Raw genomic sequence first — 27,861 nt, 5'->3', positions numbered from 1 at the left:
TAAGTTTCTTACTACATGTCCCTCTACTTTGCTTTTGCCTCATGTTTCCTACTCTGCTCTCCACTCTGTATCATGTTTCTTCCATTTCCCTTTGCCAAATTTCTTAGTTGCAGAAACTCATCTCCTTTACAGGATGTTTAACCACTAACCAAATTACTAAATATTACTGCTTGAGCTGCATCTGGGAATAACTATTTTTTTCTTTCTATCCTTGTATGAAAGAGCAAATTGAGGTAGTCACTGCTGTTTTTAATCTGTTTGGGGCGGAGAATGGGAGGTTGCAGTTGGTTCCAAGGCTAGAATTTTTCTTCCTTTTATGTTTTGAAGAATTACTGCTGTCCAGGATGACACCATTTCAGAACCTCTGTGTAGATGCATAGACCACACAAGCAGTAAATCCAGATCAAGTGCAACTCTGTTTTGTAGGCTGATCTTTTCCTTTTTACAAAACCTGTATATTTTATAGAAATTTTTCTTGGAAATAATTTGTTTGCTCATTATCCTTAAAGAGACTAGGAAGCAGAGATAGAAGATTACTGAGTAATAGTTCTCATTGGATTATTAAAACTAGGCAATTTGTAGCTGAATGTTTATATAGTGCTCTAGATCAACATCAGAGATCTTAAATTTCTAACCTTATGGTTAGAGCAAGTAAACTGCATCCATTGTTTTCTCAGAGTCTTTTAGAAGGAAGATGCCTTATCTTCCAAAAGTGTACAGTAGCTTACTCCATATCTTTGGAGCAAAAACAAAATTGCAATAAAGTGTCTTTATCTTATTTGAATATATAAGCATCCTACAAAAGAACAAGGGAAAACCTCAGCTGAAAGAACTTGAGTTAAGGAGCTGTTGTGTCTGTTTCTCAGGTAACTTGTGCTGAACAAGCTGCAGGCCAATTCTTTGGCAGCAAGAACGCAGCTGGAGCCCCAAGTCCCTCATTAAGAGGGAGAAATGCTCTTTTGCAGGGAAAAGGAACTACCTACTTTTTTATATAGCAGCTTTAAAGTAATTAGATTTGAATGTGAACTGTGTATTGAAGGTGGTTTGCAGAATACTGGAAATCATGGAATGGTCCTTTGAAGACCTGAGCTCTTAAGAAAATCAAAAATACACCTCATCTCTTGATAAGAGGATTAGGTGGCTTTAAAGTCCTTCAGGATTAACTTAAGTTTGAACAGTGCTCCAGTTCTGGGTTTCCAAACTTATCTTTAGATACTGAAGCATACTGAAACACTCATGAAAACAGGAGGAGTTCTTCTGGTTTCTTTTTTATCCTTAAACTTTTTTCAGACTTACTCATAAAAATGTAGTTTCAGTGCTGTATTCTTCACTTCTATGTTACAATGGAAGCTAGTGCTTATCAGATATTTGTCTTGATTTATCCTTATGTGTTCTACTTTTCTTATATATCAATAGTTCACTGCATGCTCCAGTGTGTATAGAAACAAAATAAATTGGCTATCAATACCTTATTGTGCTTTTCCTCTCAAGTTTCATCAAATGAAAGATTGTATTTGCTTTCTGTTTGAAGCAGAGTTACTGAACAGTTGAGGATGTACCTAACTCCCTTCCCCAGCCACCACCACAGTATATTCCAAAAATCCTACAACCAGTATATGGACTATAACTGCTATTATTACACTTTTTTTCACAATTAGGGGAGGGTGTAAAAGTAAAGTATTTAAAGTATCTTTTTTGCAAGGTATGTTTTTTCATTTTAGTCTTTGGCTGGTGTGCAGTTGTCAGGTTGACTTGTTTGACTTTTATGAACGTTTTCCTTCTGAAGGTCTATCAGAACTGTTTGCTGCTGAGCAAGCAGCATTCATTTGAAGATCTGTCTTGTAGGTGTGTAGGTCAAAAATCAGAATTTGTTTTCCCTAGGCAAATTCAGTTCTTTTCTGTCTACTTACTTTTAGTAATACACGGAAGCCATTTTCCCCCCTTTTAATGGAAACATCTCATAACACTGGTGATAAATTGATAATTTAGTATCAATTAAAGCAGAATTGTGTTACTGAAAGAACAAAATCAAACACAGTCCCCAAAAGCCAGTGTCTTGTGTTGGTAAACTCCACAAACATGAAGAATTTTATGAACTTCAGAGCCTAAAATATTTTCCTCTTAGCAGGCAGAGTTACAAGCAAAGCAGAATTAAAAGCTTTAATTAGAGAATGTATATATCATTGTATACTGTGTAACTGAGAGACTTTTATGATACTGCAGGCAAACTAGTAGCAAAATTTTTGTGCAGTTTCACAACTGGATAAAATCACTTGGTAACATGCTTCAAAGTGGGTTTATTAAAAACCTGTGAAAGCTGATTACTAAAAGCTGATATATTTTTTTTGTTTGTGTTGATATGCTTGGACCCATATTTACAGTGTTATTGAGGGAAAAGTAGTCTTTAATGCTTGACACTGCATTTCATGTGTTTTCCAGATTCTCTGTAAGTGGGAGTTTGTGGTGGGCCAGTTAGTCTTGCTTGACAATATGGTCATTTTGTTTTAGGAAGTTCTTGCTCAGGTTTTTGCAAAGAACTTAAAGTATTCAGCTAGGATGAATGCTCTGAAGCTTGGAAAGTGTGTATTTTCATTAATTTCTCCTCATTTTCTGTGGAAACTGTTAATGTGTCCATTTTTGCTTGTGTTCCTCAACTTTTGGTACCCTGCCAAAACCAAATGCACAAATGGACTGTGACAAGGACTTTGGCACTGGCAGCAGCAGCAATTTAAAACACCTGAATTAGATGGACTGGGAGGGAGGACTGGGTTTCTCATGATTGCACTTTGGTTTCTATGGCCTTGGATATGCCACTGCAGAATATAATAGAGGCTAAAGAACTCTTAGCTTCTGGAGAAGATGGTATGAGAAAGGAGATAAGAACCTTTCCCAAACTTTTCCTGGAAATTGCCATCTAGCAGTATATCCTCTTCGTTCATGGATAAATAGTTTGTATTAACACTTAGCTGTTACTAGCTACAGTCTTAGTAGCAGCCTATGCAAGAATAGTTAATATGCAGTTAATGTTCAAATGGCCACTAATGCATTGTAAGATGTTATATATTATAAAGCCAAGCATGACTTCAAAAAGGTGCTCTAGGAAGGTACTTAATGGTCTTATGATAAAGCACTATTTACTTTACAAAGTGAAATACTTGGAGTGTAGTTTTATGTTGCTGCTTTTTTCTTGTGTGTGAGTGCAGTCTTCAGTGATGATGTGGCCTTTTTTCTGAGACCAAGCCACATTTCTATGTAAGACATAGAACTAAGATTTCATTAACTTATATAATTTATCTCAGGAATAGAAAGATTTCAGTTGGAAAATTATTTTGGTGCTTTTTTAGGTGTCATACATGTAGTTTGGAATTGTGTGACTTAATCTCTATAAGCTATTACTGTTTGGAGGGATTTGGTATTTTTTGTCACAAACCAGCTGTAAAACTGTTGCTGAAGGTGCATCTAGCACATGTACCAGAGGTGTAGACAGTCTTTTTGATTTGTTGAGCTGCACACCAACACTCCCTTTTGAAGGCTGCAAGATGTACATCAACCACATGCTTTGGAGAGCAAAGAGGAGGGACAGGTTAGCTCAGGTGGAAGAAATTTATTGTGGGTGGGGTCTGGATTGGGTTTGCAAGTTGGGCCCTGAGATGATGGAGCAATACAGGATGTAAAAGCCCCTGTACACTCTAGTCTTACCTGACTGGGGTTTAGGTTTCCCAGTAGCCTAATTACCAGTCATTGTAGAAGGAATACTCAAATTTTTTCATGTGGCTCAAAAGCCACAGGGTTAGCATGGTTGGTACATAGATTAGGGCATTGATTTTTAGGGTTCAGAACAACAGCTGAGAGGCTTTATTTTAAATGTTGTTTTTGTTTTTAAATCAGGAGCCAATGAAGTCAAGAGCACCACAGCTACATTTGGAATACAGATTCTACAAGCAGCTAGGATCTGGAGGTAAAAAACTGTCATGCATAATACTGTAATGTAATCCAGTATCAATTTTCACATTACTTTGCTGATCTAGGGTATAAATCTTTTTTATTTTAAAGTGTCCCCAGGGACTTAAAGCAGCAAAAAAGACCTTGAGTCAGTGGATTAATCTAAATTTTTCTACTGGTGAAATATTTTTGTTCTTCTTTAAGGTGTGTCCATTAAATCCTCAGACTATTTAACAAATATTAAATATTACAAAGTTTGTGCTATATGGGTATACCTTATACTAAGTAGTCTTACAATATTCCCAGTGTTTTCCTTTTGAATAAACAGCATAAATTACCAAATAGCTAATCTACTAATCATGTATTTTTATTTACCTTAAAGTTGCTAAGATATTTAAGTAGCTGTTTTACTGTCAATTTTACTTCACTGTTAATTCTATTGACACTGTCTCTTGCTTCATGTAATATTTAAGCATCTTAAACACATGAAATGCATTTAAAATTTGAATTTCTCGTTTCACTGTCCTTGGTGCTTTTATACAATAAATACTTTTATGATTGTCCTCTAAGTGACCTGATAAAGACCTTTTGCTGTTATAGGTGAGCAGTGCCTGAAACTCTCATTTTGCCTATTTTTGCACCTTTCACAGAACTGTGTATAGTCAGTTAGCAAGAGATGAAACATCTTAATCTAAGAAAGTGAGTACAAAGTTTCCCAAAATTAGTTAAATCAAAAAAAAAAAATTATTGTATCAATTCCTTGAAAATGTTCCTTAAAACTTCTGGATTAGCTTTTAATAGGTCATTTAGTTATAGTTATTGCTTCCACTTTTTATTTACTAATGTAAAAATTTATTTTATAAACTGGACTAATAGTTTGTTTTATACATGCACACTAACTTTTCTGTCAAAGATTTGATTTCTGTAACAGTGACTTTAGGAAAGTTATCCTTAAACTTCACAGAATATTTAAGCAGAAGAGCTGTGTCTCCAAAAGTCAGGGAATGCAAACTGAACATTGCCCATGCCACTAATTTTGTCCCTGCGTGTATGTTATGATGAATTTTAATACTGTTTTTAATACCGTTCTTAAATATTTCTTTTGCCTTTTAAAATTTCTGATTGTATGTTCATTATACAGGCTGGCTAATAACTGTACAGGCAGTGTTTTTCTGGTTGGGTAACTTTCAAAATTTTGTCCTTTTTAAAGAACCTTTATTTTGAAAGATATTATCTAATCCTTTCCCTTCATATAGAACTTATTTTTTTTTGATGCTGTAGCATAAATGCTGTACAAACAAGAACTCTTTAGAGAATTCCTTCCAAGACAGGACAGTATCTATTCTAGTCAATAGATGGAAAGTTAAGTTGCATATTGTAGTCAAAATTGGGTGCCTTGGATGCTGACTGATTTGAGAAAGTCATCAGGGGATGGTGTCTTTTTTTAAGTAGTTGTAAATTGTCAGCATACACTAGATTAGCATCCTAAAATAGCTGATACATTCAGAGATTTTTGTCACTTGACTGATGAGACAGGGCAACCAAGAAGTTAGGACCAGTAGCCAGTTGTGAAAGCCAAGGTGAAATCCTCTAACATCACAAAGGAGCCGTGTAGCAGAGGTAAGAATAAAAGCTGTTGGATTAGATTGCAGAAGCTATGCAATGCTTCCTAGAGACCTTTTGGGAGAAAATCATGACACATGAGTGAATATTCCCAAAAGAAATGAGGTGATTTTTCTGGAACACTGTACTGAAAGCCTGTAAAGAGTGTGATTAGGCAACATTATCCTAACTTCTAATGCTTTTTAATGGAGTAGTTTAGTGCTTTCTCTGATCTTGCATTGTTCTTGGAAGTTTTGTGAGCCCCCCGATGGAAGGAGTAGCATTTTGAAATTGCATATTTTCTTGGTATTCCCTTACCTCTAATCAGTATTTGCCTACTATGTCTGGTTCCTTGATATCCCTTTCTTTCATTTCTAGTGACCTTGTGACTTAAAGTTTTTTTTTTTTTTTTTTCACTTTTCTGTGATAAGTTTTTTCCTATTCTGCTTCTTGAATGCAATGAATGGGTAGAGGACGTGCCTGAGTTTGAAAAACATTTTGGGGACCTCTTGTAGTTCTGCTCCCCGAAAGAACAAAATATCCAAGAAAAAAATAGAAATGAAATGCTGATAGGTGTGCAGTATTTATACACAGGACCTTTGAACTGAGAATCTCCATTCTTTAATAAAACAAAATGCTTGATCTGGATGTAAAACATAAGTGTTTCAAAATTCCCTTGGAGAGAATCTGCTATTAAAGAAGCATTAATCTGTAACTTTATACTCAAATTTTTTTTTATACAGTGAACATGTCTGAATATACAGTAGCACGTGGGAGTTTGTCAGGAAAAAGTATGCAAAGAAKCTGTCTTAAACAGAAAACATTTTCTGTACTTTTGGAAAACTCCTGAAACACTTAACTATTTGGGGGATGAATCTAAATGTTATTAAAAATGAGTTCTAAAAATCAGTTAGAGAACTTATTTTGATCCCATCATTATTTAACTTTCATTTAAGTTTTATATGATAAGAAATGTTAATTAAAATTGCTTTTATTTTTTTGCCATAATTTGAGTTTTTCAGTAACTGTGGGCAGGAAAATCTTGCTTGAAATGTGGTCATGAGGTCTGAAATTTTGTTGTCATTTTTGCAGAATATCCTAGTTAACTGAATAAGCAATCTTACGCAAAGATGGAATTCAAGATGAATTATCTTTTATTCTAATATAATTTTAGTTAAAAGTATTTTTTCCTAATACGAGTATGAAGGACAAAAACCATGATACATAAGCAAAAGCATAATATTACAAATACAAGAAAATCACAAAAATACCTGTGTGTACCTGAAATTATACTAAGACTTTTAGAATGAAGAGAAAACAATTCATGTTAATTTTTGTCCGTATCTAATCTTCATAGTATCTATATATATCACTTATACCTACCAAACTTGTTTAAAAAATGTTTTGAATACACTTTTGTCTTATGGCATTGAAAAGTATTACTCAAGCTGAGACCTTGAGTCTTTTGAGAGTTGGAGTCTTCTATTCTGAGGAACAAGCCCTCCACACAAAAAAGCCCTGACAACTTGACAGGTTCAACAGTTCATGCTTTTAGAGGTTTTAAGCTGGGAAATGAGCTATGCCCTCATGTTTCATTTTCTGCAAACACAAACATGTCCCATAGTGTTGCAGTATATGTACTGTGAACTGTTATCTTAGTGACCCTAATATTATGGCAGGTGAAAGGAGGGGAGGGTACCTGAGGCATCCTTCTGCTGGGCTATGTTAAAGCACACTTTATTGGCTGAATACTTTCATTATTACAGTCCACTCTTATTTACTCTTAAACAATGTTGCTTTTGGCAGCTTTGACAGGAGAAGCTTTGTTATTCTGTGTTTAAAGATCTTACCATGTAAAAGTAAACAAAGTAAGTTTTCTCATAGCTTAATCTTGTGGGCTAATATATTCTCAGCAGGGACAGTATTGGGAGAGAGGCTGAAATCAAAGGTAGTATGGTAGTGTATCTACAGCTAGACTAACTTTTTTGTAGGTACACTGCTAAGAATTATATGGTAAGTGTAAATGATAGAAAAGTAATGTCTAGCTTGCTTGTGTGATGTGGAAGGTCCCCAAATCTGCCTTGGTTGAGGAACTTGGGTTCTGGAGCCAGATGTTTTAGGTTCAGTGCAGGCTATTTCCTGACCAGCTGACCTAGGAACCCAATTTTGGGCAGCAGCTTACTACCTCCTTGTATGTCCCAGTTGTATTCCCTTTTTTGGGAAATGTAGCAACCTAGCAGTTTTGTAGTTTTAGACTATAAATCTTTCTCTTCATGGTAAGAAAGTTAGCTTTGTAAGATGTGAGATCTTTTTCAAGTGCCATGCCCATAATTTAACTTCAACTAAATTCAGTGTGCTTTCCTACTAGGAGAGACTGGCGGGGAGGGGGAATCAGGAGCTGCTGGCTCAATTTAAGGATTAAGTAGTAAAGCTGAGATTTTTTGTGTGTGTTTTTTTTTTTGATTTAAATCTTGAAAAAGAATGTATAAGCAAAACTATTGAAAAGCTTCAAAATGCCTTATTTCTTTGACAGGTGTGTGAAATTTACTGTTTGCTTCAGTTTCCTCTTGCAGTAAGGAGTCCGCACACATTTTGAGGTGTTACGCACATTTAGTAGTGCACAAATTATTCAGCATTTACTATCTGATTTTTCTAATATCGCTTAATAGTGTGTCTGTGGGCCATTGATTATAATGGCTTGGAAGTGTCTACAAGTGAATGAACTCTATTGTACTTACCCATCTGACAAGTAGAACAAAAGAATGGTTACTTCTGCTGCTGCTGATCCTACCTTAGTAGAGCTCGTGTCTGTAATGTTGCTGACTTACTAGAACAGATTGTTACCATGGTGTCTGTTTATAGCAGCAAGAGGTATTCGTGTCAGGTTTTCATTGGAGGTCTTTTGTGGAAGAGACAAAGATCTCTTCAGCTGTGGATTATCATAATTCTGGAACTGCTGTATTAACATTTCAGAGAAGGCAGATGCTCAATATTGTTAATACTTTATTTTTCTTAAATTCTATACTTCTCTCCTTTCAGATGAAGTTTAATTAGCACTTCCATTCTTAAAACTGGTGCTAAAACCCATTTCTTAAAGGGCAACCAAAAGATGGTACTTTGTCAATGCAGGTATAAGATATGCAGTTGTGTACTATAGAAAAAAGTGTTTTATCTTAAAAGGCTATGACAAATGTGAAACAAACACTAAATATTGCATGCTCTTCATGAGAATTTTTTCCGTGTTTGGGTTCTAGTAATGTGGTAATGCTCTCTGCATGGCTACATAAGAAACACATGATTCTATTTTGGAGTTGTGAGAACCCAAATAGATAAAGCAAAAAATCATACTGTTTGGACTCTAATGAAAAAGTTAACTTTGGGTCAATGGATGAGCAAGTTGCAGTGCTGGCATAATGTGATTTTTTTGGAAGAGATATACACACCTAATAAAGTTTGTGTATTGGTTGGTAAAGCAGTGTTGGGTAGGGTAAGAGAAAAATCAATCTGTACTCTTGAGAAGCTGGAGCCACGAAAAGTACTACGCATTTATGCCAGTATGGTCAGCTCCTGTTGTAGAGGAATGGAATCTGCTCATTTTAGCTAATTAGGCTCAGTACCATATTTATTTTTATTTTAGTGTTTGGAGTATGTCAAGATTCTCCTTGTATCTGTGATTTATTTTGGTTTTGGGAATGTAGCAAAGGCAATTTGAAATACATTAARTTTAAGCTTTCTGTGGTGCAAAATGCCTTGAGGTTTGTGGTAAAACAATTTTTTGTTGTAAGCTACTTTCTGCACTGTTCAATGTGACCAGTAGATTAGGCATTACCAGTTATTTTCTGCTCTTTTCATTATTACAAAATTGTTTGAAAGGCTGATGTTACCAAGAGTAAAGTTGGTGTTCASTACTATTTCCACTATTGTTAAAGACCCAAATATTCATGGTAATGAAAATAAGGTTGAACATGTGTATTGAAAGATTTGATGTTCAATGACAACTTTTCAATTTTTTGTACAACCCCTGCTCAGTGTACAGAATACCCTGAATTGAATACGTGATTTTGAAGCAGAAATTTAAGTAGAAAAGGATGCTGGCTTTTGTATTTAAGGTAGTGCTAGATGATAATTTTAGTATTTTACAATGAGTTACCAAAAAAAGTTGCTTTGATCTGAGAGAGAAGAGTGGGAATTCAAAGAGTTAGAGATGGATCCATAGATCACTCCTGTCTTATCGCTTGGTGCTTAGTCAGCCTTCTTGAGTAAGGGAGGTGGTCGTCTCCGTCTCTGGAAGACTTCACCCCATGTGAAAATACAGTTTTGACTTTTCTGTGTCTTTTGGTTTTCTCACTTCATAATTGCCCACGTATCATGCTAATGATCATCAGTATAAACTCAAAGTGAACTTTGAGTAACTTTACATGGACACTGCTTTAAGCAGTGTTCTTAGGTTATTAGCAGAGAGTTTGCTCTTAAGCTGAAAACAGAATGCTGATTTTTTTTTTAACTGTCCTGCGTTTACTATTGCCTTTTGTTCAGTTTTCCCTGTGGATGTTATATAGGAGAATAAGCAATAAGCAGTTATATGTATTTATGTGTATGTATGCCTGTGTGTACATATATTTATATATATGATGTCTCTATTAATAAATACAGATCAGATGATCTTAAAACAAAGTTCTATGCTTAATTTAAAAATTTAATGTTAGTACTGCTTAAAATGCATCAGTCTCTTGAATGAAGAGGTATCTGTTCATGCGCACTGTATTGTGTGCACAGAGACTGCTATGGTTCTGTAATCAATTGTTTAGGAAATAACTGGCTCAATTTTGAGTTCCACTGCAGCTGGTATGCTTTGCTAACAGCAAGGCTGAGCTGTTGGTATATCAATTATTAATGTGACTATGTCAGTATTTACATTCAAGAGAATGTAAATTTGAGGCATTGTGGGTGCCTGCCAATTCACTGCAGGGGTGCTGTTGTTAATAAATACACTTACAGTGTAAGTGATTTGGTAAGAATGACAGTTGTATAGATTTAAATTAGACTTAGATGCATGTGTTCAAATCTTTTTGAAAACAGGTAATTACTGACTAAGAGGCATGGTAGCATACAAAAACTTATATTGATTTGGAATATGACATCACACAAATGGTTTCAGATGGAAATCGGTGCATTTTTGTATAAAATAAAGGAGATATCTGTAATCATAAAGGAGTTTTGATATGGTACAATGAATGTTCTGAATATGGCAGATGAAGAATGGATATTTACATTTAATAGAGATGCATTTGTTTTAAATTTATTTACTGTTTTCTTTATCTAAATTACTTTAGATGTTAGGTCTATTTTAATGGAAAAAAGTCTTGTAGTAACTATTTTAAAACTTTTTTCCTAAAAGGCTTGTACATTCTGTAAATTTGAGACATCTCTTGTGAAATATAAATTTTTCTGACTTTACCTTTAGCCTTTTCTGATGTTCTTGAGCCATAACTTTCTTGTCAAAAAAAGATAGAAAAGGGGAAGTAATGTATGACTACCTACTTCCAAATGTATGATCACTAGTTCAAAACAGGAAAAAAAATGCACGTATACACTGCTAAATTACGTATTGTGTTATTTCCCTTATTTTTTGACTCTACTCAAAAATAAGACTATACAAAATAAGAAAATTCTGTATAATAAAATGATATACTATATGTAATATACATTACAGATTATATATGGTATATATAGATGGTATATAGAATATACTAAATATAGTGTAGTTTAATAGATATGCAGTATATATAACAAGATATACTTGCTATAACATGTTATAAAATGATTTTATTCTATACAGTAGTGTGCTATGTGTATATTATAAATTTATGATCTATGGTATAGACAATCTATAATTTATGGGATGTTATATAACATAACATTAAATGTAATGTTCTGTAATATTATGTAGAGTTGTACAGATTGTCTAGGAATTATTTTATATAATACACTTTAAATGCTGTAATATTGTATAGTAAACAATAGTACTTTAAGTCTTACGGTAAATATACAATACTGAGTCGTTTTTGGGGGACTAGCTAATAGTTAAAGCTTTATTACTGAAAAAAACTGTGCAGTAAAAGGATTAATGAACTTTGATTATGACTATTTTCTGTTTAAACAGTGAATTTTTGGTTATGTGCAGAACCATATCAGAAACTGAAACTCGTGACCAGTCAAGTATAGGGAGAAGATACTACATTACCCTTTCACAACTATTGCTTGCCTACATCTTCCCTGTAATGGCAGTTGGATTTTTCTCTTATGTAGTTCGTTGATTTTTTACAGAAATAGACCCTTCAATTTAAACTAGTTTTTGCTGATGCTAATGAGTTTTCAGCATTTACTGTAGGCAGTTAGTGTTTTTGAGTTCAGATGTTACCTAGTTTGACACCTTTTTTTAACTTACCCTATCTTTCATGAAGTTTTATATAAGATCTTATTTTTAAAAATTTATTGTGGAAAAAACTGATACTCTTAATTAGTAACATGTTACTGCTTAACTTACTGCTCTTCTGAGGAGGTAGAGATGTGCAAAAATAATATGAATAACTGAATATTGTTAGGTTAGTGTTTTTAAGCAAAAATAAGACAAACTTTCAGGAGACCTTTGAATTGTTAGTATAAAGTGATTTTATGAACACAAGGAATTTTGGAAGTAAAACTCCATTTCTGCCTCTTAGAAATTAGTAAGCTAGTATGTTGAACATCAGCCTTTTGGGGAATTCTGGAATTTTTGTCTAATCAGAAAACAAATTCCTTCCTACAGGTAACCAGCGTGTACTCATAGAGATCAATCGTAGAAATCTAAAGGAAGCCCAAAAGTCTTCTGACTTCCATATTTTTGAAGCACTTCTAATATTTAAAAATATTATGAGCAGATACAGAGCAGAGGCAATGGTAATAGTGGAGATGAACTTTTTGAGAATACTTTTGAGTGAGATGGCTTTAAACATCCAGATATAAGAGTAGAGATTCTCAGAATATATCTCTGTACTGTTACAAGTGTTTTCCTTTCTTTCAATCTCCTGTTCCTTTTTTTCTATCTATACCCTCAGGCTGTTGTTTTTGGACTTGTGTTTCTGCTTGTCTGTTGGGTAACTGCTGCACGCTATTTCTGGGTATAATTTCTCCAATGGTCTGAATTTCTGGGTATAATTTCTCCATACCGGAAAGTGGAGACATAAAAGTTGAATTCTGTGATTACGGTATCCCTTTATGTATATATGTATGTATACTTTGCCTGAACCTTTATCTGCTAATTAGGAATGATTTTTTTAAAAAAAGGAAAACCAGTAATAGTACTATGTTCTGATGTAGTCTGTACTCCTTCCTTTGTAGGAATCAGCTATTCATGTATAAATCTTTCTGGAATGGGTATAATTATGCATGTTAAATATGTTGGTATTGATATGACTGTACATTTTTATACTAAACACAAGCTCTAGTCTTCAGCAAATGGAACAGTTAAGTTGACTGGCTGTTAGGGGTCTAATGAAAAGGTTTTAATTATCACTTGTAGGAAAAGATGAAAAAGTAATCACAAAATGCTGCTTTTTCTTGCTTTTACATTTGCTAAGCAKTAAGTATTTTTTAGCCAGGGCTGAAATGGATACAATTACATATTYTTGCTTTGAGTGTAAGTAGCACTTTAATAAGATATGAAAGCATTGAGACCTGATGTACCTCAAAGAAAACACTGAAAATTAGGGATGTTTTTATATTTAAACTTCAATTTGACCTCCAGAGAAAGATGAGATCCAGTGTCTCATTGTTACCTTAATTTATAGGGGGTATTTTTATTCATTTCTGTTTGGAGATGCTATGTGATGTTTTMTTCTGAACTTAATTTTTATTTTCATAACAATCAAAGTAAAAATGTACACAACTAAAATTTGATTTGTATTTATTAATATAAACTTTTAAATGTTTTTGAATAAAACATTTTCATCTTAAACCATTTTAATGATTTAACAGTAATAATTGAACTTAATGGATTGTGTCTGGACAGCATGGACTTGATTTTGAAAGGAATGTAAGAATTCAAGATGAGTTTCTGGTGTGATTCTTCAAAAGTGGGTTCAGGGTGCGTTCAGGATGAATTTTTTTTATCTTAGGTTCCCCTTGAGACTTCTGAAAAATCTCCCATGTTATTTGTTCTTAATACATTTAAAAATCTGTCCTTCAGATGGTTTGAATGAATTGATCTCAGTCTACCTTACATTCTATTAGAAAGCTAGATTTTTTTTAAGTTTAGCTCTGGTGTTTAGATTTCTAATGAACTAATTCAGATTTAAGAAAAATGCTTTTATTATGTGCTGTCTAAATAGAAATGAATAGTAGTGGAGGAGGAGAAGACAGGAAAGGCCTTCCCATGCAAATTTAAGCAGAAAATACTTGTATTTGAAAAATAGTAATACTAACAAGTGATGACCATAACAGCTTGTCAACAGCATTTTCATTTTAATAATGCATGTAAAACTTAATGTCTCATTTTAAGTATTTTCTTCTTTGTTCTATGTAAATTAATATCAATACCCTTTAACTTACCAGTACTTGAGGATTCATTAATCTATTGAATTTTTAAATGATTTTTATTGGTGATAAGGTGTCTTTATTCCTGAATGTAGCTTTGTCAGTCCTATTTTAAAAGTTTATTTTGTGAAAAGGTACTTATTTAAAAACTCTCTTGAAATGTTTTTTTAAAACCCTGTTTCATTTTACCCTTTCAAAAGCTAATGGACAGGTTCTCTTTTTTTAAAAGCTTTAAATCTTTCACAAGCCAAACGTAGTTTTCAGAAAAAGTTATTGAAACTGATACTACCTTCATTACTCCTGTTGTAACTGTAGTTTTTACAAGGTTTTACTGTTGCTTTTATGTGAGACAAGTATTTTTAACTTCAAATCAGGTAAGAATTTTATGTTCATTAATCTTAACCTTTTATAATTGTATTTTATCTTCCTTTTACAGATGGAATACCTCAGGTCTACTATTTTGGCCCATGTGGCAAATATAATGCCATGGTGCTAGAACTACTGGGACCTAGTTTGGAAGATTTATTTGACTTGTGTGATAGGACATTTTCTCTTAAAACCGTTCTTATGATAGCCATACAGTTGGTAAGTAAAATACATTTATGCATGTTAATTTGAGTGTTAGACTACTAGGTCAGTTTTTAAAATGCACATTTGACTTGTTGAAGATTTGTATTTTTCATGATTTAAATTGGTGTTAGTGGTATTTCAGTCTTCTAAAGAGCCTGTGGTAGACAGTTTTAATAGGAAGACCTTACATAGTTTTTCTTGCCTTTTGTTCTAGTTTTTCAAAGAATCGCTGTGTGAAAATAGTATTGTTGTCTTCTCAGTTCTCATATTTAATCACAACCTGAAATCATGAATTCTAGTGATATTTAGTTAAAAGCAAAATCTTCTTGAAATAGAAGTATTTTTAATCCATGAAAGCAGTTGGGTGATGGGATTCTTAACATTTTTCCTGGATGTTCTCAAACATAAAGAAAAAAACCCTGAGAAATACTAAGATAGTACAGATTACTCAATGAAGATTTTTTCAGATTTTTTTGAAGCATTTCATGGTATGCTTTTCACTTGAGTAGAGAGACACAAAGCTTTTCATTCTTTCTTTGGTGCAATATGTTTTAATAGGTCTTTCTGAAATATTAAAGATCCAGAGCCTCCTCTTCTCTAAATAGTGGAAGAATTTTTCCTCATGAAGAGTAAAAATGTCCCTTTAAAACACTTCTTTAATTGGATAACAGAAAGGTCTGAAACTATCATTCAGCTTATTTACAGCATTTATAAATAGTTCATTTTTAAACCTTAAATCATCACAGATCTGAAGTCATCATTAGTAATTGCTGTTCCTTTCCAAATACATAAACTTTGATAGCAATACACCTAGAAAGGAAGTTATATGGATACTGGTGACTTTCTAGTGCTTCTTTAGTTTGATATCTATAATGTATAATAGATCTACATGGAGCTTTGCTGCTTACAGCTTGATGACATAATTTCTGGTTATAGTTTTAATATGCACAGAAACGTACTTGTTGGTAGTTCTCAAAGAAGGTCAAGATTTGTAACTTGTGTTGTATAGTGATTGATGTCTGACTTCAAGTGTGAATAGTTTTCTGTACATGATGTGGTGTATCTACTCAAGACACATGTGCCATTTGCTTAAACTTTAACTGGGAGTTACCATGTTAAGAGCAATAGCCCTTTGGTTTTAAAGTTAAGAGGGTAATGCCCTCTAAATACAAAGCTAATGTAGAAATACTTAGCTTCTACCACAATTTCATGTGGCAATCTGAAGCTTAAACTAAACTTTCTGTCGTTTTTTCCTTTTATTAAAGATTTCTCGTATGGAATATGTCCATTCAAAGAACTTGATTTACAGAGATGTAAAACCCGAGAACTTCTTAATAGGACGACCTGGAAACAAAACCCAGCAAATTATTCATATTATAGATTTTGGTTTGGCAAAGGAGTATATAGATCCAGAAACAAAGAAGCACATACCATATCGAGAACACAAGAGCCTTACAGGAACAGCTAGATACATGAGTATAAATACACATTTAGGAAAAGGTACGTGTGCTTTTTAAGTGCAGAAACAAGAATTCAACAGCTGTCATTATTTGTGTGAAATCATCTTGTTTTCAAGTTGTAATTTTTATCAAGTCTGTAGTCATTAAGAACTGAAGTTTCCTGTTCTGTGCAAAATTATAGTTCAGCCTCATTAAAATACCATTTATGGGATTAAGTTACTCTGGGTTTCCAATCATCATGGTCATGTCTCAGCAAGTAACTGCAGTATTTTCATTAGATATGTGTTGAAGAAAGATGAAGTGTGTTTTTGTTTATCATAGCATCTTCACATTAGAGATATCCCAAGTTAAAAAAAAAAAAAAAGTAAACCAGTCAAATCACTGCATGGTAATGACTAAATAGAATGCTGTTTGAATCAGTGATAATGTTGCACAATGCTTATAGTTCAAAAGTACTTTATTTTAATATGGCAGATGTGAAACCATTCACTCTTTCATAATAGCAATAAGGGATTTTTTCAATAAAATCAAACAATTGTAGCTTAAATAGTGAGCTACTGTAGCTGAAGAAATTAAGTTAAAAGAAAATGTGGTTTAATTTCTATTTTTCATAATGAAGTCTTGAGATTCCCTTAAGAGGCTAATCATGTACACATGACCAGCCTTTATCCCTTTTTTTAAAAAGGAGTTGAGTTACCTTGTTTAAAGGCACAATTTTATACTTAATCAATTTGAGACTCAYCTTCCTATTTCTGCTTATTCTTTTCAGTTCAAAATTTATACTTTGTGATAGAGCAGAAATTGCTCTTGGTTCCCACTTCAGTCTCAGAATAAATCAGAATGAAAGACCTGTCTTTCACTTTCACAAATACTTATGCTGGCTTCAGATATGCCTTTTCTACAAAAATGTAGAGRGAAATATATACACTTAGTGTTCAGTGTTTCATGGCAAATGCAGAGCCATATTTACAACATGGCCTTCAATATCASTTTAGTACAGTAAACTTGGGAAACTTGCAGTATCTCCAGGCAAGCTAAAGAATGCAGAGCTCTTTCAAAGTAAACAAAAAATGCAGATGTTCAAAATAGTCAGAGAGAAGACTTGAAGTAGATACCTTTAATTGATGGTGAAGAGGTGATGTTTTTGTTGACTATTCCAAAGGGTATTGATTTAAAATGGCCAGAGATTACTTTCTCATGTTAAATGTTTTGAATTGTGGTATCATGTGACTTTCATCTCTGCATCCTCTGGCTACTTTGTTTTTTTATAAATATAGCTGAAGGGTTTCGCTTTTATTATGTGCAAACCAATTCTGCTCTGCAGGCCAGACATCGGCATAAATTAGTCTTGCTTTCTCCTTGAAATTCCCAAAGCAGCCTCAAATTTTTCCATTAAGTAGGGAGAAAGAGGCAGGTATATGTAGGCCTATGTTAGATATCCAAATATACGATCAGCTATATGTATCCCCAGATAGGAGTATATAGTCGGAAGTCACTGAATCAGACAATTGCTGAAAGGCCACCTAATTAAGTCTGGTAAGAGTTATAATTGCATACTCTTCTTCACCTCCATCTAAGTAACTTATTACATACTTACACAGATTTTTCAGAGAAGTAGAAGAAAGCTGCTACTTAATGAATAATTGCCTTGCCTTTATATTTGATAACTGTTTTTTTGGAGGCAGTCTTGAAGTTGCTTTTAAAAATCTCATTGGTAGTCGTGCCTCTTGGAAGCATCTTCATGGGCTGATTAACTTCCTTAAACATATGTTCAAAGGGGAAGTTCTAAAAACAAGATATTATTAACAAAATTATTATTAGCAAAATATTAGTTGCTTCCCTTTTTAAGGGTGGGAAATTACACTTTTCTGCTGATCTCTTCATTTTTTTGGAGTTGCTTCTATAGTGAGTATTAAATTAAGATACTTTAAATTTTTATCGAATGGTTGAAACACTGGTGTAATTCCTAGCATTTACACATCAGGAATGCACGTAATTCAAAAATATTGTTTGTCAAAAACAATTTATGGAATATAACTGAGTTTTGTGAAAAGCAACTGGGACTCTTGGCTCTAGGAGCATCTTAGAATATAGCTTGTTAGCATATTAAATGGGTTTATATGTAATGAAACATCTGTGAAACAGTTATCCAGTTTGCTTTTTTTAGACTAAGACCTTTGTACATAAGCAGAAGGTAATCAATGTACCAAGTTTTTCTGCCATATTGTAGTTAAATTGATAACATGAGATAGGTGAGAAATATTTTTCTTTAGCTCACAAGCTAAGTCTTGGTAATTTGGGGGGATTCTTTGTCATCAATCTTCCAAACTTCCTTTTCTGCTGATCAAAATTGATTCTGGAAGCATCCTTCATATAAGCACCGTATGAAGAAGGTGGTTGACATGGGCAAAAGAGTTGAGGACTAGTGGCAGGGCCTCAGTGATTCACAACTTTGACTTTCAGGTAATTAAATAGCCCTGGCTTTCATATGTAGATTCCATGACAGTCTGTCCTTCTCCAGGATTTTCAGCCTCTGAAATATGTCAATGTTTAATGTAGTTTTCCACTCAGTTCTTCACTTATAAACAATACTTTTAATCAAAAAACACTTTATAAAATGGGATGAATAGTGAAAGATATTAGTGCACTTTTTCCATAATTAGTGTTTGAAAATGCAATATACAGAACTAAAGATGCAAATTGGCATGTTAGAATGAATACTAATAAGCAATCTTTAAAACTACAAACTTCTAAGTCATTTATTCTTTGTGTTTAAGTAGAATATAGTGGTAAAAAGTTTAAGAATTTAGAGTTTTTAATAGCTTATGTTTGAACTGATGGAAGTGAATTTTACAAGAAGTTACGTACCAGTTTRCTGTAGGGTTTGGACGATAGTATATAACTCACAGTGCAATAGCAGATTAAAAGTTGGACCACTTAAGATGGTGCTTACCTCTAAAAGGAAGAATTCATGGCTCGTAGTAGTCATAGGAAGGAAGACCAAATGGCTGATGAAGAAAGTTATGTACAACTATTGATCTCAGCATTAAATAAAGTTAACAAACCTTGAATTTAGTTTACTGAAATTAGACTATTGCTGCAGCCAGCTGTGTTTCAGCGGTTGCTTCAGTTACCCCTAGCACAGCCCTTAGCAAGAATTTCAGGGTGTAGGGGGGAAGGCAGGTTCTCTTCAGCTGATCTGACTTTCCTCTTCCACAGCATGTGAGCTAAAGTCTCCAAAAAGATTTGGTTTGAAACTTGCTACTTCAGAGCTGATAGCAATCTTTTTTTTCAGATCTCTAGCCATGTGTGTGAAGGGGAGAAATCTTTCCTTATCTCAGCTGATACTTCAAAGTATCAGAATATTGTCCTTACTGTTTTGTGCTTCTTGAAGTGCTTGTTTGGGGCTCAGAAAATGTCTCAAGATTGAAAGATATTGGGTCTGTATTTCAGTAGTGGTCAGTTTAAAGATCAGCATGCACATCTGCCATAGCATCATGGCCACTGTAGCTCCTTTGCTCATTACAAAAGTGCTTGGAGACCCTTGGCAACTAAAGGAAGATTCCATTAGTGGGCCATACAGAGCAGAAAATGTTTCCTGCTTTTCCTCTACATTAGATTATGACTGTTCAGTACTTACAGTCGGAAATTTGTCAGGTGGATTAAAGGATTATTTATTACCTTGTTGATCTAATATTTATTAGAGGTGATGGTCATGACCTCAACTTGATTATATTTTTTGTTATCATATTTCTTTTGGTTAAACTATTTCTGCACAGATTTTGAAACCACTTCCGAGGACTGGCCTAGCAGAAAATTTTTTGGTCTTTTRCCCACACTGGAAGTGAAAAACATTATGACAACTTTGTTTCAGCAGTTACTTTAGTGTTTGAAATAGAGAAGCTTATTTTAATGCTTCAGCAATATTTACTAGAGTGCTACAATATTTTCTAGTTATGAGTGCAAGGATGACAAATTTCTCACTGCTCCAAAAGTCTTGTTGGCATTGTGTTAGGAGGTTTTGAACTTCTTGATCAGAAGCAGTTTCTAAATTAAARCAGGTATAGAAGCATATTTCTAGCATTTAGATGCAATGAAGGCTCCTCCCATCCACTCACCATTCAAAAAATGTTTAAATATGAAACTGGGACCTTAATATACTTATATACAAGTATAATACAAGGATGTGTAAAATGGTAACTCAGCTATTTTAAGTTTGTCATATTTGCTAGAACTATTGTTCTTGCCCAGGTAAAGATTTCAAAAGACTGCCATGTATTTATGCCGTATTAAAGACAAAACTTTAAGATTAGGTGAAGTGATTTTTCATGCTAATGAAGTATAAATAAGATAACACAATCACTTTTAAAGTCAAACAAGATTTAGTCCTTCTTAAATAAAATACCTTCCACCTTCCCTTGTATCATTTAAGAAAGAAAATTAAAACTTAAAACTGGTAATTATTTGGAGAACAGTTGAACTTTGAAAGGATTACATGTTTGATATTACAGTGGAAACCTAGTAAATGACACTTCCCCTGGCCCCAGGAAGAGTCTTTTCCACTCCTTAGGTGGAATCTTGTTTGCTGGTTGGATGTGTTTATTTTCATTTAATGGTACCTTAACCATTAAAACAGTCTCTGTGAAAGTTCTGCCAAATATAACTGTAGTATCATGGATATGTCTATACCTCTCAACCATGCTACAAAACTGAGAATGTGGGTGGGTATATACTGACACCTCTGGCCGGGTAGCTGTGACAAAGCTAATACTCTTTAGCAGCGAGTCTCACTTCACTGTAGTGTGCCTCCTTCTCAAAGATATAGGCAATTCTTAAATGTAAGCAGAAAAAGCAAGTCTGAAACCTTAGGATTCTCTCCACTCACAGCAATGAGTGAGTCTGAAACTTTAGGACGCTTCATTCAGAGCAGTGGCTCTTCTTTACCTGAATATATTTCAGGCATTTTGTGGGTCATGGAGAACTATTAGTCATATCTCATAGGCCTCTAATGCACACCGAACAGTGTAAATGAGGCTCTTATTTTCACAGACTCTAGCTTTTGTGTGGAGATTGTTTTTTTATTTTCTGTGATTCCCCTCTAAAAAAATCAAGGTTTAATTCAGGTAGCAGGACATACAGAATGCTGAAACTGTTTAAGTTCTGTTGTCCCTTTGATATTTCTCTGTACTGTTGAGACTGCAATATAGGATATGCTTAGCACTGTCTGAAAATACTGGTACTGAGACTTTTTAGGGCAACGTTTTCAGTCTGAAGGTAATTCCTCCAGCAACTTGAATGATCTGATAGCAAAACTAATGTGTATTACGGCTTCTTGACCACCCAAGTTGTCAGCTGACCTTGTGAAAAATCAGTACAATTTGACTAAAGAGATTATCGGATTCAGATTCTTTTATAGGTTGATCTAAAGTATACATTCATTAAACCCTAACTTGATTTACATTATTACATATGAATGAGAATGTTCTCCTTTGTTCAAAATTATATTTGAAGATCCAGAGTGTTTAAAAAAAACTATCATAGCAAGTACATAGTAACTAACAAGACTTTAAATGGTTGTGTATGTTTGTACAGACTTAACGAGGCCCAGTCTTGAGGTGCATATAGAAGATGACATATAGTTACTAAGCACTCTGTAGCCAGTTGTTTCAATGTTTCAATATTTTTTTGTTCCAAAAATATGCATTTGATCAAGTGCTATTAGGGGCTGTATACTAAGCTGGGTAATTTGAATCTTGGGTAGGAGATATTTCCTTTATCTGGAAAAAATAAAGTGGCTTTATTCAGATAGCTGTTTGTTTGAAGAAGATAGAGGTATTCCACAGCCCTTATCAGCATGTGACTGGTTCCTTTGCACACATGAAGTAATCTCCCTTGGGCATAAAGTTGTTTCATGCTTCTTTTCCTGTCCCTTTTTCAGGAAGGGAGGAGATCCCAGAAAATGTAGCTTCTGACTAAAGAAGATAAAAATAAATAAATAAATAAATAAAATCTGCCTCTGTAAAAATTCTAGGATCTTTTTTATATTTGTTGAAAATCTAAAATTGGGGATTCTGCTGGTTACTGGTGTTTCCCTAATTTCAGAAAAATAGTATACTGTATTTTTGTTTATTAAATAACTGTTTGATTACAGGAAGCTTAGTCACATGAAGCTGTAATTGCCATAAAGTGGATATCTTTAATGTCCTCTRGGGGGACAGCATGTGCATATATCTTTGGTTATACTGGTCTTCTCTTGGTAGTACATAATTATTGAAGAGGCAGAGGTTAGTTGTTTTATTATAAATGCCTGAAACTCCTTTGGGRATGAAACAGTTTTGCTCTGTAATGCTAACTGAAAGGCCAAATGAAGCCTTGGTGTTTAAACAGAGATTCTTTTCAAAGAATTTAACGGGGCAGACCTATCATTTAAAATTATTAGATCTTGTGTTCTAGACTTTAAAATCAAATTTCTAAAGACTAAGCTTTTCTGAAATCCAGAAGAGCAAAGATAATTCTACATTGGATCAATTTTAATGCATTTCTAAGCATAGTTTTGTGCACAATGCATGTCTGCACTCAAAACTATTAGCTTAAATCCTAGTGAAACTCAGAAGAAATGTTCCCTGTACTTATGGACTGTGCTTTGCAGCCATGGCCATCCAGGAGCCCCAGCAACTTTTTCTTGCCACTGAAGTGGTGATGCTAGGAGGAAGTCCTTTTCCAGACTTAAGACCAGTGTAGGAGGTTTGCTAGTCTCCTTCTATTATCCACTGAATTGTCACCTGACCTCAGGGACCTGAGGCCTAAGAGCAAGGTAGACTCAAGAACTGACCTCACAGATGCAACAGTACCGCTTACAGGTCTAATGCAAAGTAGTGGTATGGCAAGCAGAGTAAGGGTTAAGTGGAGTGTTGTGCTATGAACAGTGGTTGACAGATGTGACTTGTAAGCAGCAAATGGGGTTGAAAATTTTAGAATATGGTTATATGTTTTTATTCCAGGGATTTTATTAATTTATTAAAATACTGCTTTTCTTATTCATGAAGAGTTAATTTGTCTGTATGCTTAAGTTAATAGGGTAGCTTCAAAGTCATATTCTGACCAGGTATCAGGACCGTGTTGCCACAGTGAGATCAACATGCTTGAAGTGAATTATAACAGTTATTTAATGTTATTGTTTAGATATTTATCTCTGAAATAAATGTTGAAGTTTGTAGTTCTCTGGTCTTGGTCTGCTTTTGGATAAGTGTTAGCTGAATAGTCTTTTTTTCTATGTAAACTCAGAAAATTCTTGGTTGTATATAACAGTGCTTCTAGTATGCACTGCTTTGAGATTCTAAGTGACTAAGATGAGAAAATTCAAATTCAACATTTGCTAATAAATTGCTTTGCTCCCTTAAAGGTACAAGTTAAAATAGGAATTTTCCTTGAAGTTCACATTTTCCTTATGTAGTAATGAGGCACGCAATGTGTGCTTATGGTAAAACTGGCTATAACTTTGTTTTTAAATTTAATGACTTTGTTAAGAAGGGGATGCTGTTGTGTTGTTATTGCATAGAATCATACCATTTTGAATAAGACTCCACATTATCACTGGGTGATAATTTTTAAATTTAGTTATGCTAAACTTCTACAGACTTACAGTTCAGCTCATGTAGATAACCATTAGCCCTCTGTTCTGTGATTACAGTAAAGAGCCTGTGTATCAAGCCATGTGATCATCTCAGTACCAATACTGTGCTTTTTGTTCATCCAAATAGATGATAAATTTCTACTGTTTCAGCATTCCTGTAGCAAGTAGTAAAGTACTTTCTTTGGAGGGGAAGTGCAGTGCTTATAATAGATGTATACTGAAGACTGAATGTCTTACTTGGCTTGTTTTATGATTACTTTACCACGAAGAAAAGGTAATTTCTGCAGATGGCCTACTGAATGAGGCTCTAGTTCTAATTAAACTCGACCTACCAGAATTAAGATGATTAATTTGTCTGTAGTTTGTGAGCTAATGGGTAGCCAGTCAGTTTCTGTATTAGGTAGCTGGCCTCAAGTGACTCTCCTTGAGAGAGAGGATTTTGCGTGCCCTAGAACCTTATTTTCTATTTGCTATCTTATCGTATTACCTTTTAGGCAACAGATCCTCTCAGTCTCATTAAACTGTGATGCACTAGGATCAGTGTACATCAGCAGCTCTTCCTCCAACTCATGTTTGAAATCGTTTTGTCTACCAGTTAGTCCACTCCTAGTTTTTTTCAGCTTTCATTGAGGCCGTTTTCATAACAGTAGCAATATRATCTTTGGGTTTCCTGTTTCTCAGGTTTACTGTGGGGTGTTCCATCCTAGAGGAAGTGATATTTGATTGCTATTTATTTTATTACTCTAAAGTGATCAGTGACGGACTCCTAAGTGTGTTCTGATTAATAATCCACAAAAAAATGCAGTATTAGGGAAAAAAATGCTTTCTCATAGCAGAATCTTTGAAGGCATTGTGAATTTTGGCATATCCTAGAAATATTTTGCCTACAGAAATGTCTCAAACTATCCAAAGTTCATGCAAAAAAATCCTCTTAACTGGAAAACATTTCAGGATAATGATTGAAAGTTTCTCCTTTCATGGAAAAGGCTCTCAATGAAGGAGCAGTGGCTCAGAAATAAGAAGCCTTTTAAAGGAGAATAGGTTAACTTTTCATCAGCATGACCTGTAGAAATTAATGCAAAGAGGAATTATTTTCCCTTAGCAAAGACCAAATAGAGATTTCCAATATCTTTTTGTGGGCTATACCTTAATACTGTTCACCAGCCTTTGACTGCACTTTTCACACTTTATGCTTTGCCACCATCTGCTTTCAACCAGTGAACTGTCTTATGTAAAACATGTTCATGTTGTATTGTACAAAATTTGTGGTGAGCAGTGCTCTTCAAGTGCTTGTTGTCTCCATGTCCACCTCATCTCATGAAGAGCACAGGGTTCCATGAGGCAACTGGAGTCAGCATTTCCTTCACATACTGAAATCAGTCAGGCATGGAACTCTAATATTTATTCCTGCTCTCTCCTCACGTATGTGGATGCATCAACATGGCACTTAAGCAGTATGAGGCAGCAAACAGGATGTTGCAGGATTAGCAGAGAAATTCGCGGAAGACCAGGTTGTCTGGTGGGTGTTCAATTTGAGAAAAGTGGACAACATCAGTGAGAGTGGCAAGGGAACTGGAAGCATGGTGAAGAGTGAAGGCCAACTGAGTGCAAAAGCAGCATGTCATATGACTGGCAGATGTGTGATGAAGTGAGGGGTTCTAGTGCATACTCTGAATTATCATACATTTTACTGGTATTTCCTTAATCATTTGTTAGTATGTTTACCTAGTGTTCAAGTGTGACCAAGATAGGGCTAGCAAATAGTAAGAAGTAAAACTACTCTTGTTATATTGAGTTAAGATTTGTTGTTCGGGTGCAGTATATTTACTGTAACATTTTGGGTTGATTGGATCAAGACTAGATTGGCTTTGTTGAACTTTGTTTTCAAAATGTAACTGAAACTGTTTTTCATCTGCTTTTCTGCTCTATTTCTCTCCCTGTCAAGGCATGGTCATTTTATCTTTGTGAAAATACTGAATAGAAGGAATGTTAATATTTGGGTTTTATATCTTCTGTTGGGGAAGGTGCCAGAGGGAAGTAATGCCCCTTAGTACCAAACATAACACACTAATTCCTCTTTCTACAGCAGTACAGAATGAAGTCGGTTGATAACGTGACATTTGTTTTCTACTAGTTCTTTAAAGACCTTGACTATTGTCTCTCTTTCATTGAGAATTCCTAAGTATATTAGATTTTATTTAAAATTAATATGAATACACTTTGAATACATTGTATTGTGTGTTACTTTACTGTTCGTAAAGCTTCTGTAAGTTTTTTGAGGTACTTCAACCAAAATCTGAATTCTGACTGGATGACTACCACTTCATGACTACAGACAAATTTTGTGCCGAACAATTTCTTACATAACTTAGCTCTAAGTCAGCTATATCTGAGAACAGACTGTATGTACGTGCCTCATGGATGCTGCTTTTTGATCAAATAATAAGACTTCTTGGCCTTCTTCAGAAGACTTTCGGCTTACTCAGAAATCCCATAAAGGAGTGCAGAGAAATGTACTATCTTTTCTGTGATTTTATAGAGGAAAAGTGTGTTCAGTTAAAGAAAGTTTTCTTAAATTGTTCCAAATCCACAACTAATGCATGAAAATTAGTAATAGAACGCAGTTGGGTATGTAAAAGTCAAAATATTGTTTAAAATCGGAGCAGTTTTTTACACCAATGTGATTTGTTTAAAGTACTGTTGATGAATATACCAGCAGTCTGCATCTGCATTTTCTGTTTTAGCTCTGTTCTTGGTGGCACATCAACCCTCCCCTCCAAATGCTCAGTTTGATTTCAAGTACTTTATACCTTTCAATAGCTTTTTTGTGATTTGTAAACTAGTCTTGTTAATGTAAAATTCTGCACATTTATTCTCCTAATAATATTTGGATTTTGTTTCAGAGCAAAGTAGAAGAGATGATTTGGAAGCTTTAGGTCATATGTTTATGTATTTTCTCAGAGGAAGCCTTCCATGGCAAGGTTTAAAGGTAGTGATTTTTTTGATATCTTCACCTCCTTCCTGTTTTCAGATCATCAGCTTTTCTTGGCATGATCTTTTTCTTTTGAAAAGTTTGTCTACAAATTGTATGACTTCAGAAAATGCTTTTGTTCTTGTATCCTAGGCTGATACATTAAAAGAACGTTATCAGAAAATTGGAGACACAAAACGAGCAACACCTATAGAAGTATTGTGTGAAAACTTCCCAGGTAATATCTGCTGTTAATAAAAATGTGTGCTTATCTGAGAAACAAAACTGGCAAAGATCATTTTTTATAAAATTTGGTATTGTAAGTAAAATAAAACAATCCTTCTAAATACTATTTTACATATTTTAGTAATGGTTATAAGAATTGTCCTTTGAAACAGCAGTAAACTAGTGCTGGCATTTTTCAAAGATAATTTCTTCTAAAGGGAACACTAAAAAATACATATTCCTACAATGATCAACTAGTTTATATTCAAATATAAAATTTGCAAGCCTTCTCCACTCTAAAACTGACACTTATTTCAAATCTCTTTTTAAAAATGACCAGCTTTTCAGCTGATATGTGATCGTTAGCAACAGCTTGAAATATTTAAAACAATGAGTTGCAAGTAGTTCCAGGTGATGCTTGCTGTATGGTTATCCTTGAACTCATGGAGTATCAATAAGGTATTAGAAGACTTGAGAAAAGCAGGCATGGTGTTTATCTTTTAAAAGTTGGAGTAACTGAAGAATTGCAGGTGTGGGTGGAGGTGAGGAATCAAAATAGGAATTAACACTGTGAAAGAATCAGGAGATGATTGATAGGCAGAATGGAGTGGCCAAGAACAGCTCATGGCAAAGCAATTAGATTACGTTTTATGGCAAGACAGGTCTTGTGGAGAAAAAAGGCAGATGTCCTATGTCGTGAGACCTCAGTACTTTTGAGACATTTGAAATATTCTCATAAGTAATCTTAGAAGCATAATCAAGAAGAATCTACTCTGGGAGGAAAGATGTAAAAACATTCAAAGTACTCAAGTACTGGTCATATTGTTGTCATATTGAAAACATGACATGACAAGAAAACATGAAAACATTCCAAAGCAATCTAT

At 34.3% G+C, this 27,861-nt stretch overlaps 1 protein-coding gene across 19 annotated transcripts in view; it reads left to right on the top strand.

Moving 5' to 3' along the window:
• CSNK1G3 (casein kinase 1 gamma 3) overlaps window positions 1–27,861 on the top strand; it is an 80,079-nt gene that overhangs the window by 31,621 nt on the left and 20,597 nt on the right. For all 19 annotated transcript variants that reach the window (XR_003253183.1, XR_003253182.1, XR_003253181.1 and 16 more), the window contains 5 exons: window positions 3,889–3,958; window positions 14,555–14,703; window positions 15,954–16,188; window positions 26,685–26,770; window positions 26,906–26,990. Coding sequence is in view for 16 of the 19 variants with exons in the window: in XM_026063898.1 (XP_025919683.1) it covers window positions 3,889–3,958; window positions 14,555–14,703; window positions 15,954–16,188; window positions 26,685–26,770; window positions 26,906–26,990 (625 nt within the window). In the remaining 3 variants the exon portion in view is untranslated. The remainder of the gene's footprint in view (window positions 1–3,888; window positions 3,959–14,554; window positions 14,704–15,953; window positions 16,189–26,684; window positions 26,771–26,905; window positions 26,991–27,861) is intronic.

This window comes from Apteryx rowi, unplaced genomic scaffold, assembly GCF_003343035.1.
Source record: "Apteryx rowi isolate R43461 unplaced genomic scaffold, aptRow1 scaffold_203, whole genome shotgun sequence".
Taxonomy (NCBI): domain Eukaryota; kingdom Metazoa; phylum Chordata; class Aves; order Apterygiformes; family Apterygidae; genus Apteryx; species Apteryx rowi.
Note: the sequence above shows the minus strand (reverse complement) of the source record. Positions and strands in the feature narration are given on the sequence as shown.